Raw genomic sequence first — 13745 nt, 5'->3', positions numbered from 1 at the left:
GCCAGCTAACGTGGCTAATGTTGTTCCAGGGGCAAAGAGAAGGATATGGTTGATTCAAGAAGAACACAAAGTTTCAAGAGAAATGGACAGACAATTATTTTTCTGTACTGCATGATGGGACTAGCTCACTTATTTGCCAGAAGGCAGTCAGCTGTTTAAAACGAGCAAATTTAGATTGACATTTCCAGTCACACTATGCCCACTTTGACAAAACATTTCTGCCACAAAGCAACCTCAGAAACAACCAAATAGTGAAACTCAAAGGACAACAAAAAATGATGGTCAGATCTAGCCATGTTGTAGAGAAAACGACAGAAGCAACATATGAGATTGCTTGGATACTCACAAAATCAAGGCCTTAGCCAAAATATTGTATGCTGATTTCACAAACAAGGAAGCTATTTTAAAGCAAATTAAGGGACTGCAACTCTCAGATTCGACCGTAAGACGCGTAGAAGACAATGGCGAGGAAGCAACTGATTACTGACATAATCGGGGTGCTGTGTTTTAGTATTGCGCTTGACGAAAGCACTGATGTAAGTGACATTGCCCAATTATGTGTTTGGGTCATTCAGAGAGGAACTTTTATGTTTGCTGCTCCTTCAGGGACAAACACAAGGAGAGGATATTCTGAAAGTTATTAGATTTTTTGCTGATAATAATATTGACTGGTCAAATCTGGCATCTGATGGTGCCCCAAACATGCGAGGGAAGGAGAAGGGACTAATAGGCCTGATGAGAAAGAGAGAGGATATTCCCGAATGTGTTACGTTTCATTGTATCATTCATCAAGAAGCACTTGTGGCTAAACTCAAAGACTGTGACTTACAGAATGTGATGCAGGAAGTCGTGCGCGTGGTGAACATTATTATTGTGAGGTTACTGAACCACCGGTAATTCCGCGAGCGAGTTGCTGGTGGAGTTTTGGGAAGATTTCACTCTCTCCTCCCTCAAATCTGTGAATTTGTTGCATGCAAGGGAAGAGAGGAGCTGGAGCTGGATGATCCACAGTGGATATTAAAGCTGGCTTTGTTAACGGACATCACCTGCCACCTGAACATGTGACTCTCCAGCTCCAAGGGAAAGCTAAATCTCTGGGTAAAATTCTGCGTGTGGTCACAGCATTTCAAAATTAAATCACCACACTGTTCATACCTGACAAACAGTTTGTTCATTTCCCAAAACTCAGAGCAGTCACCACATCCAACCCAGACATACTGCAACATTTTAGCTATGATGCATTTGTGCGTGTGTCGGAAGAGTTGAAGTTGGAGTTTGAGTCAAGGTTCAAGGATATCATGGAGTACAAGAAGTTTTTCAACTTCATTGAGAACCCCTTTCATGTGCCAGTGTCATCTCTGAACCCCAGTCATCACAGCCCTTTACTGACCATAATGGAATAGAAAGTGAGAGTGTCATCTCTGACCCCAGTCATCACAGCCCTTTACTGACCATAATGGAATAGAGTGAGAGTGTCATCTCTGACCCCAGTCATCACAGCCCTCTACTGACCATAATGGAATAGAGTGAGAGTGTCATCTCTGACCCCAGTCATCACAGCCCTTTACTGACCATAATGGAATAGAGTGAGAGTGTCATCTCTGACCCCAGTCATCACAGCCCTCTACTGACCATAATGGAATAGAGTGAGAGTGTCATCTCTGACCCCAGTCATCACAGCCCTTTACTGACCATAATGGAATAGAGAGTGAGATAGTGTCATCTCTGACCCCAGTCATCACAGCCCTCTACTGACCATAATGGAATAGAGAGTGAGATAGTGTCATCTCTGACCCCAGTCATCACAGCCCTTTACTGACCATAATGGAATAGAGTGAGATAGTGTCATCTCTGACCCCAGTCATCACAGCCCTCTACTGACCATAATGGAATAGAGAGTGAGATAGTGGAGCTACTGGCAAATTACACCTTGCAAGGTGAACTATGATCAGGTGTTACCCATTTCTGGAGCCTTGTGTCAGACAGAGTATCCACTTCTGAAGCAGTGTGTGCAAAAGGTGATAATTTCTTGTCAGCACTTATTCATCTGAAGCAACATTTTCAACAATGAACATTGTAAAACAAAAACCTAGAAACAGACTGACCAATGCACACTTTGATTGCCTCACAAGGATTGCAACAACAGACTATACATTTACAATGAATTCAGTCAAGGAGCAGAAGGGACATTTTCATTCATCGAACTACTGAGGTAACCCTTAATATGGGTCTTATACATGTGATGTAGCCTATTTGATGTGTGCATGTATACATTTGTGATGTGCTGCATATCAAATCGATTGCATGCATATTGGAAGAAAAATAACAAAATTAAAGATCTGTGGGGCCCTCTGAATGATTGTCTCCAACCAAATTGGTCGCCTTCCTTAAAAAAATTGTGAGTTACACTGCCATAGAGAGTCATAGACATATAGCTTTATTTGATTGGGCATCACCCACTTAAAACATAAACTCATTGTCTCATTGTAACACACAAGGTTTGGTCTTTACAACAATCTTACAGCGATCGACTTATCACAAATAAAACAGAAAGGCAATGACTGCAATATGGATGAAGTACATTTGTCAACACTGGATGACTTATAAAGTAAACACATGTAGGTAGATGTATTTTTATACTGTGCATTTCAAGTTTATTACATAGGTATATAATAGTCCCTCAGAGTCAAAATGAAACATATACTTAGTCCAAAAATTAGGTTAAATTGTTTTAGTTATTGAATGTCCTATGTCCTGGTCGTGTTTAACTGTTGCAGTGCAAACAACTCAAGTAGTTATAGTCAGGTCATCCAAAATCAATGAATCCACTGAGAGACAAGCAATATATTTACAAATATCTTTTGATTCATGCACATAGTTAATTAGTTACAAAAAAATATAGTTTTACTGTCAGATAGACAAAACATGTATTGGCCATATATTTGTTAAAACTGAGATATTTCTGTCGAAGCATTTCTTGTGGACAATTCTTGGCATTCATTTTCATTTACAATTAAATGGTGATAAATCCATTGCACTTACACTATATACAAGCTTTTCACATGATATAAAATATAATTTAAGATTAAATCATAATGAAGTCATTGGCACATAGAAATAGTATGAAAATGTTCACAACTCTGAACAATACACATAAAACCCACACACTTAAACTCTCTCCCTCACTCCCTTTCTCTCTCCCTCTTTCTCAAATAAAAACAGAACTGAAAAAAGTTGGAAATGATCCATTTACGCACAAGACACACACATACACATTCAAAAAGGTAACATTTCCTTCTTTTTTAGTTCACAATCATAATAGTTTACATAAATGTTTCCTCGAAGAATACATTCTGTAAAAGATGCAACAATAATCTTAAGTTGTTTTTTGGAGAAATGAGAAAGCGTTTGCAATTATGCTCTTGCTTGCATAATGTGTAATAGAAATGTAAGCAAAAACAAAGTGATACAGGTTTTATTCTTTCATTCCTCACTATGCTGCAAGTGCCACTTCAAATATGATTTGCCTTCCTCGATGAGCATTTACAGTTTGTCCCAAATAGGTGCAAAGCATGGGAAACATCTTTCTACTAGATGGAACGCAAAAAAAGCAGGCAAACACCTGAATAGAAGTAGAGCAACAGACAGTTAATCTATTCTAATATAATCAATTCTATATAAATGATTGAACACAAGGATGAGATGAGCTCACAGTCTACACATCTTTCAAAACAGAAGGTCAATGATTTACAAGATTAACTAATGTGCAGGGAGAAGGCAACAATATACGTACTGTGATGAGGGAAACTATTATGAGAAAAAAAAGTCAGAATATCCTAGATTTGACCTTCTAAAGAGGTCAAAAAACTTTTGCTCTGCAAAATTCAATTGTGGCAACCTAAGTGAATTGTGTATGCCAAGCAAGTTTAGTATGCCAAGTACATTAGTATGCCATACGTGAGTACTTGACATGCGAATCAGGTTGACGACCATAAACTGTATTACTTGCACCAATGAAGATGACTTTTGATGAAGGTTGACCATCACGGTCACTAAAATATGAACAACATTCATTTTGTAGAATACTCTAATAAGCTAGTCTTATCCTCACAAGAAGTGGAAAGCCCAGGAACATTGCTTGTGTGATCAGAGGATGGAAGCAGTTATCGTCACAGCGGATGTGAAGCGAAGCAAAGCGAAGTGTCATTAAAAAACAATTGCCCTTTTGACCCCCAGAAAATATAAAACCAAAAGTTTCTCTCACCGAGCAATCAAGTCCATTCTCCCTCCTCTTTGTCTTCTCCTCCCTCCACCTCTCCCCCTCCCTTCCTTTCTCCACCTCTCCCCCATCCTCTACCTTCCTTTCTCCACCTCTCCCCCTCCCTCTACCTATCTACCTCCACCATCTCTCCCTCCCTCCCCTCTCGCTCGCTCCCTCCCTCTCTGTCAACTACTGTAGCCCTAGAAGAGTCAGAGGACCGCCTCTCTTCCTAAAAATGAACACCAAAGAGAAAGAGTGAGAGAGCGAGCGTAGCCTCACATGGCTGAGGATTGAACTCTAAACCACCACGTCGGTCAGTCTCAGGTGGCGTTTTCTTCCTCGTCTTCCATATGGTAGTTGAGCGTGATGACAGCACTGACGAAGTCTCCCAGCTCTACGAAGTCAGCTGTGATGATGTTGATGCCGCTCTCTCCCGGCCTCTGGGCACGGATCCACAACATCATACTTGGAAGAGCCCTGCAGGGGAAAACATGCAGACACCTGCATCACTGTCTTTTGTGAATTCTAAGTGTTATACTTAGCCACTAAAAAGGATGGGGGTAAGAAGAGAGAGAGAGAGAGAGAGAGAGAAACTTTCCTCAGGTGGGTTCAGAGGTGGCTGTTTTGTTTTGAGTGGTTCCGACCCCTTGAGTTTTTCCACATTTTGTTACATTAAAGAAAACATATTGGGTGAAAAGCCAGATATGGTTCCTCCTGCCACAACCTGAGGGACGGCCATTGAAAAGTGCAATGTCATGTCAATAATATTTGACTTCATAACTTGCCATGTGGCTTCTCAGTCATGTTGTGACTGGCCTACTATGGATTTAATCTATTATTATTATTATTCTCATTAATATTGTTGTAAATACAATATATTAATATTGTTGTAAATACTATATTTGTGTAACGTCTGCTTCCAACTCACACCCTCAAACACGTAGATCCCCTGAACGCAGCTCACTTTCCAACCCACTTTCCAGCTCACACTCTCAAACATCTAGATCCTCTGAATGCAGGTCACTCTCCAGATCCCAATCACCTGAATTCTAATCACCTGTTCACACACCTGTATGTCATTATCACACACTATTTAGTTCAGTTCTTTGAACCCCATCACTGTGAGGTATTGTTTGTTTTGTGACACGTCTTTCAGAGCGCTGGTTTCCCTGTGATTGTCTCCTCCCGTGTATGTTAGTTTATGCCTGCCTCACTAACGACACCTTTTGCCAATTCCCTGCCTGTACTTTAGTCTATGGGATTTCCTGTTATCTACCTCTTGACTGATCTCCCGGACTACGTTACTAGCCTTTTCCCTGCCTGTACCGTTGCCCTTTTGGACCCCCTGTGTATGACCTACTGCCTACCCCTGGACCCAGCTACCTGCCTCCTCCTGTGTATGACCTACTGCCTACCCCTGGACCCAGCTACTTGCCTCCTCCTGTGGTCCTTCGCAATAAACACCTGCTGCGCCCTGCGCTTTAAACCAGCTCTCTGTCTCCCCTCGTGTTCATTACAATTTGACCATTTTCCTGTCCTGATAGCCATTCAAAATGTAACGAGTACTTTTGAATGTCAGAGTAAAAAGTACAGAATTTTCTTTAGGAATGTAGTGAAGTAAAAGTTAAATTTGTCAAAAATATAAATAGTAAAGTACAGATACCCTAAAAAACTACTTAAGTAGCACTTTAAAGTATTTTTACTTAAGTACTTTACACCACTGATAAGTTAGGGCTACAGCGCTTGCTAGGACAGATGTCCCAGCTGCAACTCCAATTTGCACTGAGAGGTGTGAAAGCCCTTGAACCCAACAATGGAAACAGAGAATCATAACCTCCCCCTCCCAAATGCAGAGGCCTGTGAGGCCCTCTGCCCCATGGCTTCCTTACCTCCCAGTGCAGAGCCGATCATAGAACACTGCACAAAAATAGTACAAACAGAAGCTCCTCAGGGAAAATCCAGACACACAATTTGCAGACTGCTAAAATACTGGGAAGATTAATCAATAAAATTTTCCACACAGACATTCCCCTGGCATGGCACACTGCTATACGAGCACACTACCTCTCCGTCAAGAAAGGATATTGGCAGAGGGGGGAGATTAGAATAACATCATCACGCCTGCCCAGACCCACCTGTTCTCACCTGCTCTCCGCCACATATCTGCTAATTGCACAATTTCTCTCCGGCACCCATGTGCTTTCAATATTTAGATAATGAAGCGTACGATTTTTCCATTGTCTTAATGATGGAGGATTGTTTGATTTACAGTCAAGTATACGTTTTTTTCAAGAGAATTAACGAGGAGAGTATCGTGCAACCCATCGGCTATCTCATAGCCCCCTCAGATAGCGTCTTGAAGTATACAGACAGATTAAAAAGTACATGTACATAGTAATATTTCTGACAGCCAATGTTCTACCTCCACCCATAACTTTTGGGCTTTATAGCATTCCCAGAAGGCACGTCTTATGGAGTCATTGTTAGTTTTACACTTAAGACAGAACTGTCGTTGTGCTGTATCTGAAAATATCTACATTTGACAGTCCAAAATTGCCTTTTAATTCTGTTATTAATGTAAATGTATGCCTTCAGTTCTCCCATGTGATCCAATTGATCAGTGCATTCTGAAGAGCTATCCAACGATTGTTACATAGGGTTGTGTTTTATAGGAGTGATAGTTTTTTTTTCCATATTGGTATAGTATTCTTAACTATGAAGTTGTTCATGTTCTTAACTTTATCCTTTGAAAACAGACACGTGAAAACATTCTGGGAGGTGAGCATGTGCATCTTCAATATGTACCCATTGTTCCTCTTAAGTGCGTTTAACAATATGTCTCAAGTACAAGCCTTGGCTGGCAAGTTAAAGTTAAAGTTAAACTTTTCGGTTCATATAGCATTATGAGATGAAAGGGAGTTCCATGCAATAATGGCTCTATATTATACTGTATGATCACTTTAATTTGTTCTGGTTTGTGAAAAGGACTGTGTCACACCCCATGTCTGGTGGGTTAAGTGTGTGTCAGAGCTGTGTGTGGGTTGACTATGCAAACCATTTGGACATTTCAACTCATAAATCTTTCTTATAAAAAGCAGTAGTGATGCAGTCAGTCTCTCCTCAACTCTTAGCCAAGAGAGACTGGCATGCATAGTATTTATGAATGATTACAATGAAGAGCAAGACATGCCGCTTTGTCCTGGGCCAGCTGCAGCTTAACTGGGTCTTTCTTTGCAGCACTTAACCACATGACTGGACAATAATCAAGATAAGACAGAACTAGAGCCTGCAGGACTTTGTGGAGCAGATAAGCAGATAATATTATGAAACCCTCCACATCTTTACAACTTTTGAATCTATATGTTTTGACCATGACAGTTTACAATCTACTAAAGTAAACTAAAGTAATTTAGTCTCAACGTCATCATTACTCATTACCTGATTCATCCTATGTCTAGAGTTTAGGGAATGAGTTGTACCAAATACAATGTTCTTAATTTTAGAGATGTTCAGGACCAGTTTATCACTGGCCACCCATTCCAAAACTGACTGCAACTCCTTGTTAAGTGTTTCAGTGACTTCATTAGCTGTGTGTGTGTGTGTGTATGTGTGTATGTGTGTGTGTGTGTGTGTGTGTGTGTCCCACCGTCTCTTTTCAGTCTTATGTTCCTTCATCAAAAAAATCAAAAAAACAATTACATTGGATACAAGTATAGAGTCCAGGCTTCAAATCATACACCATACAACTTTACAAAATAAAAACATACAATGCTTTCTTTCCTTATTTGTTTGTTCATGCATAAATGCAATGGCACACTGTTCACCCAATTTGCCAATGAAGTAATAATTAAAATAATTGTCAACATCAAATGGTTTGGTGATGAGTCGAATTTGTCTTTATGCCCAAGAATTTCATTTAAAGTACTCCAAAAGTGTTTTTCCATCATTCTTTATATCACTGATATTGGCTTCACAATACAGTTCTTTTTGTTTAGTTTAATCACATAATTTCTCAACTTGCAGTTAGTCGGCCACTCAGATGTGCAGCCAGACTTAGCCATTCTTTTTGCCCCATCTCTTTCAACCATACAGCTTTTCAATTCCTCAATCCATGGAGCTTCAACAGTTCTAACAGTCAGTTTCATAACAGGTTAATTTGAATAAATAATTGGAAGAAGCAATTTCATAAATTCATCAAGTGCAAATTCTGGATGCTCCTTATTAATCACATCAGACCAACACATATTTTTTTACATCATGGACATCAGACACATCAAAAAATGTTGTATGATCTCTTATACACTATTTTAGGCCCAGCTTTTGGAACTTTGGCTCTCCTAGACATAGCCACTATATTGTGATCACCACATCCAATGGGTACAGATACAGTAGAACTCTGCACTAGCTGTATTAGTAAACATGTGATCAACACATCCAATGGGTACAGATACAGTAGAACTCTGCACTAGCTGTATTAGTAAACATGTGATCAACACATATGGATGATATTTTCCTATAGTGTTTGTAAACACCCTGGCAAGTTAATTAAAAAACCTGAACCAGATTACAGGCACTGGTTACAGTGAGAAGCTTCCTTCCTTCCCTTTTCAGCCCTTTCCTGGGTAGTTTCTCAGAGATACAGTCGTAGCCAAAAGTTGAGAATTACACAAATGTTAATTTTCACAAAGTCTGCTGCCTCAGTGTCTCTACATATTTTTGTAAGATGCTACTAAAGTATAATTACAAGCATTTCATAAGTGTCCAAGGCTTTAATTGACAATTACATGAAGTTGATGCAAAGAGTCAATATTTGCAGTGTTGACCCTTCTTTTTCCAAGACCTCTGCAATCCGCCCTGGCATGCTGTCAATTAACTTCTGGACCACATCCTGACTGATGGCAGCCCATTCTTGCATAATCAATGCTTGGAGTTTGTCAGAATTTGTAGGGTCTTGTTTGTCCACCCGCTTCTTGAGGATTGACCACAAGTTCTCAATGGGATTAAGGTCTGGGGAGATTCCTGGCCATGGACCCAAAATATCAATGTTTTGTTCCCCAAGCCACTTAGTTATCACTTTTGCCTTATGGCAAGGTGCTCCATCGTGCTGGACAGGGCATTGTTCGTCATCAAACTGATCCTGGATGGTTGGGAGAAGTTGCTCTTGGAGGATGTGTTGGTACCATTCTTTATTCATGGCTGTGTTCTTAGGCAAAATGGCGAGCGAGCCCACTCCCTTGGCTGAGAAGCAACCCCACACATGAATGGTCTCAGGATGCTTTCCTGTTGTTATGACACAGGACTAATGGTAGCGCTCACCTCGTCTTTTCCGGACAAGATTTTTTCCGGATGCCCTAAACAATCGGAAAGGGGATTCATCAGAGAAAATGACTTTCCGCCAGTACTCAGCAGTCCAATCCCTGTACCTTCTGCAGAATATCAGTCTGTCCCTGATGTTTTTCCTGGAGAGAAGTGGCTTCTTTGCTGCCCTTCTTGACACCAGGCCATCCCCCAAAAGTCTTTGCCTCACTGTGCATGCAGATGCACTCACACCTGTCTGCTGCCATTCCTGAGCAAGCTCGGTACTAGTGGTGCCCCGATACTGCAGCTGAATCAACTTTAGGAGACGGTCCTGGTGCTTGGACTTTCTTGGGCGCCCTGAAGCATTCTTCACAACAATTGAACCGCTCTCCTTGAAGTTCTTGATAATCCAATAACTGGTTGATTTAGGTGCAATCTTACTGGCAGCAATATCCTTGCCTGTGAAGACCTTTTCGTGCAAAGCAATGATGACGGCATGTGTTGCCTTGCAGGTAACCATGGTTGACAGAGGAAGAACAATGATTCCAAGCAACCAGACTCCTTTTTAAGCTTCCAGTCTGTTATTTTTACTCAATCAACATGACAAAGTGATCTCCAGCCTTGTCCTCATCAACACTCACACCTGTGTTAACGAGAGAATCACTGACATGTCAGCTGGTCCTTTTGTGGCAGGGCTGAAATGCAGTGGAAATGTTTTTTTTAGGGACTTTGCAATTAATTGCAACTCATCTGATCACTCTTCATAACATTCTGGAGTATATGCAAATTGCCATCATACAAACTGAGGCAGCAGACTTTGTGAAAATTTATATTTGTGTCCTTCTCAAAGCTTTTGGCCACAACTGTAGACATAATATGGAAAAGAACAAACAAACCAAGAGAAAAAAAAACATTCAGCAGCTGCAAGGCTTGAAGCTACGAACACTTTGGCGTTCCATTTAAATACATTGCCTTGCAAAGGTATTTCATCCCCCTTGGTGTTTTTCTTATTTTGTGGCATTACAACTTGTAATTTAAATGGATTTTTATTTGGATTTCAAATAATGGACATACACAAAATAGTCCAAATTCGTGAAGTGAAAAAAAAAAAGAAGTGGGCTTTTTGGGGGGTAAATAGTTATGCACCATCAAATTCTGTTTTTTTCCCTTGTTTGCTTCACAAGAAAAAATGTTTTGCATCTTCAAAGTGTTAGGCATGTTGTGTACATCAAATGATACAATCCCCCCCAAAATACATTTTAATTCCAGGTAGTAAGGCAACAAAACATGAAAAATGCCAATGGGGTGAATACTTTCACAAGCCACTGTAGATCTGCTTTCATATTGTTAAGTAACTGGATAAAGTTATTATACATTTGAAGTCGGAAGTTTACATACACTAATACGAACCCAAACCGGCTGTGCGCCTGCGCCATCGTATATAAATGTGTTTTGTCCCCCTACACCAAACGCGATCACGACATGCAGGTTAAAATATCAAAACAAACTCTGAACCAATGACATTCATTTGGGGACAGGTCGAAAAGCATTAAACATGTATGGCATTTTAGCTAGTTAGCTTGCTCGCTAATTTGTCCGATTTAGCTAGCTTGCTGTTGCTAGCTCATTTGTCCTGGGATATAAACATTGAGTTGTTATTTTACCTGAAATGCACAAGGTCTTCTACTCCGACAATTAATACACACATAAAACGGCCAACCGAATAATTTCTCCTCCTTCCAGGCTTTTTCATCTTTGAAATTATATGGTGATTGGCATCTACACTTTTACCAAGACAACCGGCAAAACATTTCGTCTTTCAATCACCCACGTGGGTATAACCAATGAGGAGATGGCACGTGGGTACCTGCTTCTATAAACCAATGAGGAGCTGGGAGAGGCAGGACTTTCAGCGCGATCTGCGTCAAATAGAAAGGCGTTTTATTTTAGCCCTTGGCATCACAGACGCTCATTGGCGCGCGCGAGCAGTGTGGGTGCAATAATTTAATAACATGGATTTCTACATTTATTTTGCGACGCTGGCGTATACGGTCTGGTCAGCATGTTAGGTTGGAGCCATTAAAACTCGTTTTTCAGCCATCTACAAATTTCTTGTTAACAATAGTTTTGGCAAGTCGGTTGGGACATCTACTTTGTGCATGACAAGTAATTTTTCCAACAATTGTTTACAGACAGATTATTTCACTGGAGGCAGGGGGATGTGGATGTGTTGTTGAGAGGGGAGAAAAGTCTCGGGCGACTCTATAGTTAGAGCAGTTACACGCAGAGAACCACTTCTCTAGGGGAGAGAGAGGACATCACTCAGTCCTCTCAACCAACTGGCATTGTTCTATTGTCAGAGACATTGTTCTGCACACCTTCACCCCCTGACATGTTGGCTGGATTCACAACAAGTGTAGCTTTAATTTGGTATCTTGCATGTGTGATTTCATGAAAGTTTGATTTTTATAGTAATTGAATTCATTTTCACTGGCTTTTGGCCAGGTGGGACGCCAGGGTCCCAGATATACCAGAGAGGTTAATTATATATCCAAGGTTTTAGAGTATTCCTAAAATATCTTTAGGAACGGAGGCATTGAGTTTTTAATATTGGTCAGGTATATCAGGAGACCATCAGCAAATAAGTTTAGTTTATAATAAATGTTTAAAAATAGTGATATCCGAACATTTGGGTTCAGTCCAATTCTTTCTGCAAGTGGTTCAAATGCCATTGCAAACAAAAGGGGGAAATCCCTGTCTAGAGGCCCTTTCTAAAGAAATTCCATCAGATAATGTAATGTTTCTATTTTTGCTTTAGGATATTTTTTATTATATTTGTATTAAATGTATTTCAGATGGAAAGTTTTGAAAAGAAGAGGCCATTAAAGATGGTCGAAAGCCTTTTCGGCATCTACAGCCATTATTGCTGAATCTATATCTTGTTTTTTGGCGTATTGTATGATGCTGAAACATGTTTTGTATTTGTACATTTCCATTTTAAGTTGGCGAGAGCACTAGAACAGTCTGCAGCACCCGGTCTCACCCTACTGTTTGCAGATTATCTGGTGATTCTGTCCCCAACCAAGGAGGGTCAACAGCAGCACCTAGATCTTCTGCACAGATTCGGTCAGACGTGAACCCATTGCCCTCTATGGTTGTGTGGTCTGGGGTCCACTCACCAACCAATAATTCACAAAATGGGACAAACATATTTTCTTCAACGTTTACTTTACCAGGCAAGTCAGTTAAGAATAAATTCTTATTCATAATGACGGCCTACCCTGGCCAAACCCTAACCCAGACAATGCTGGGCCAATTGTGAGCCACCCTATGGGACTCCCAATCAAAGCCAGTGGTGATACAGCCCAGGATCAAACCAGGGTCTGCAGTGACGCCTCTAGCACTGAGATGAAGTGCCTTAGACCGCTGCGCCACTTGGGAGCCCCAAAATTGAGACTGCATGCAGAATTCTGCAAAAATATACTGTGTACAACGCAAAACCCCAAACAATGCATGCAGAGCAGAATTAGGATTATACCCACTAGTTATCAAAATCCAGAAAATAGTTGTTCAATTCTACAACCACCTAAACGGAAGCGATGCCCACACATTCCACCACAAAGCCCTCACCTACAGAGAGATTAACCTAGAGAAGAGTCTCCAGAGCCAGCTGGTTCTGGAGCTCTGAAAGAAACACATTTGTACAAAACCAAATTATGAGAAATTGAAAAGAACTATTTGACATACTGGAAAGAATCAACCACAACAAAATTGCTAAATGGAATGCCCTATCTGGCCCTAAACAGAGAGTACACAGTGGCAGAATACCTGACCACTGTGACTGACCACAAATTACGAAAACTCTTGACTATGTACAGACTCAGTGAGTATAGACTTGCTATTGAGAAAGGCCACCATAGGCAGACCTGGCTCTTGAGAGAAGACAGGACATGTGCCCACTGCCAACAAAATGAGATGTAAACTGAGCTGCACTTCCTAACCTCCTGACATATGTATCACAATAGACACATGTGACTCGTTTCAGAAAACTAGGTGTATGTTGCGCTTCACTACTTCACAGGAGAGCCAAACTTTTTTTAATCAAAATGTGTTTTATTTTGGCAGAGATGCATTCTGGAACATGCCAACTATCATGTGCTTTAATGACAAACTCGTATGCCATCTG

The 13745-nt window shown here is 40.6% G+C and overlaps 1 protein-coding gene across 1 annotated transcript in view; it reads right to left on the bottom strand.

The window, feature by feature from the left end:
- Positions 1 to 2409: 2409 nt before the first annotated feature.
- LOC110536353 (PI-PLC X domain-containing protein 3) overlaps positions 2410 to 13745 on the bottom strand; it is a 60016-nt gene continuing 48680 nt past the window's right edge. The window contains exon 6 of the mRNA XM_021622101.3: positions 2410 to 4738. Within this exon, the coding sequence (XP_021477776.1) occupies positions 4582 to 4738 (157 nt within the window). The 3' untranslated portion in view covers positions 2410 to 4581. The remainder of the gene's footprint in view (positions 4739 to 13745) is intronic.

This window comes from Oncorhynchus mykiss, chromosome 11 (assembly GCF_057628025.1).
Source record: "Oncorhynchus mykiss isolate SJ-2025 chromosome 11, ASM5762802v1, whole genome shotgun sequence".
Lineage (NCBI taxonomy): Eukaryota > Metazoa > Chordata > Actinopteri > Salmoniformes > Salmonidae > Oncorhynchus > Oncorhynchus mykiss.
This window is presented reverse-complemented; position numbering and strand designations above follow the sequence as displayed.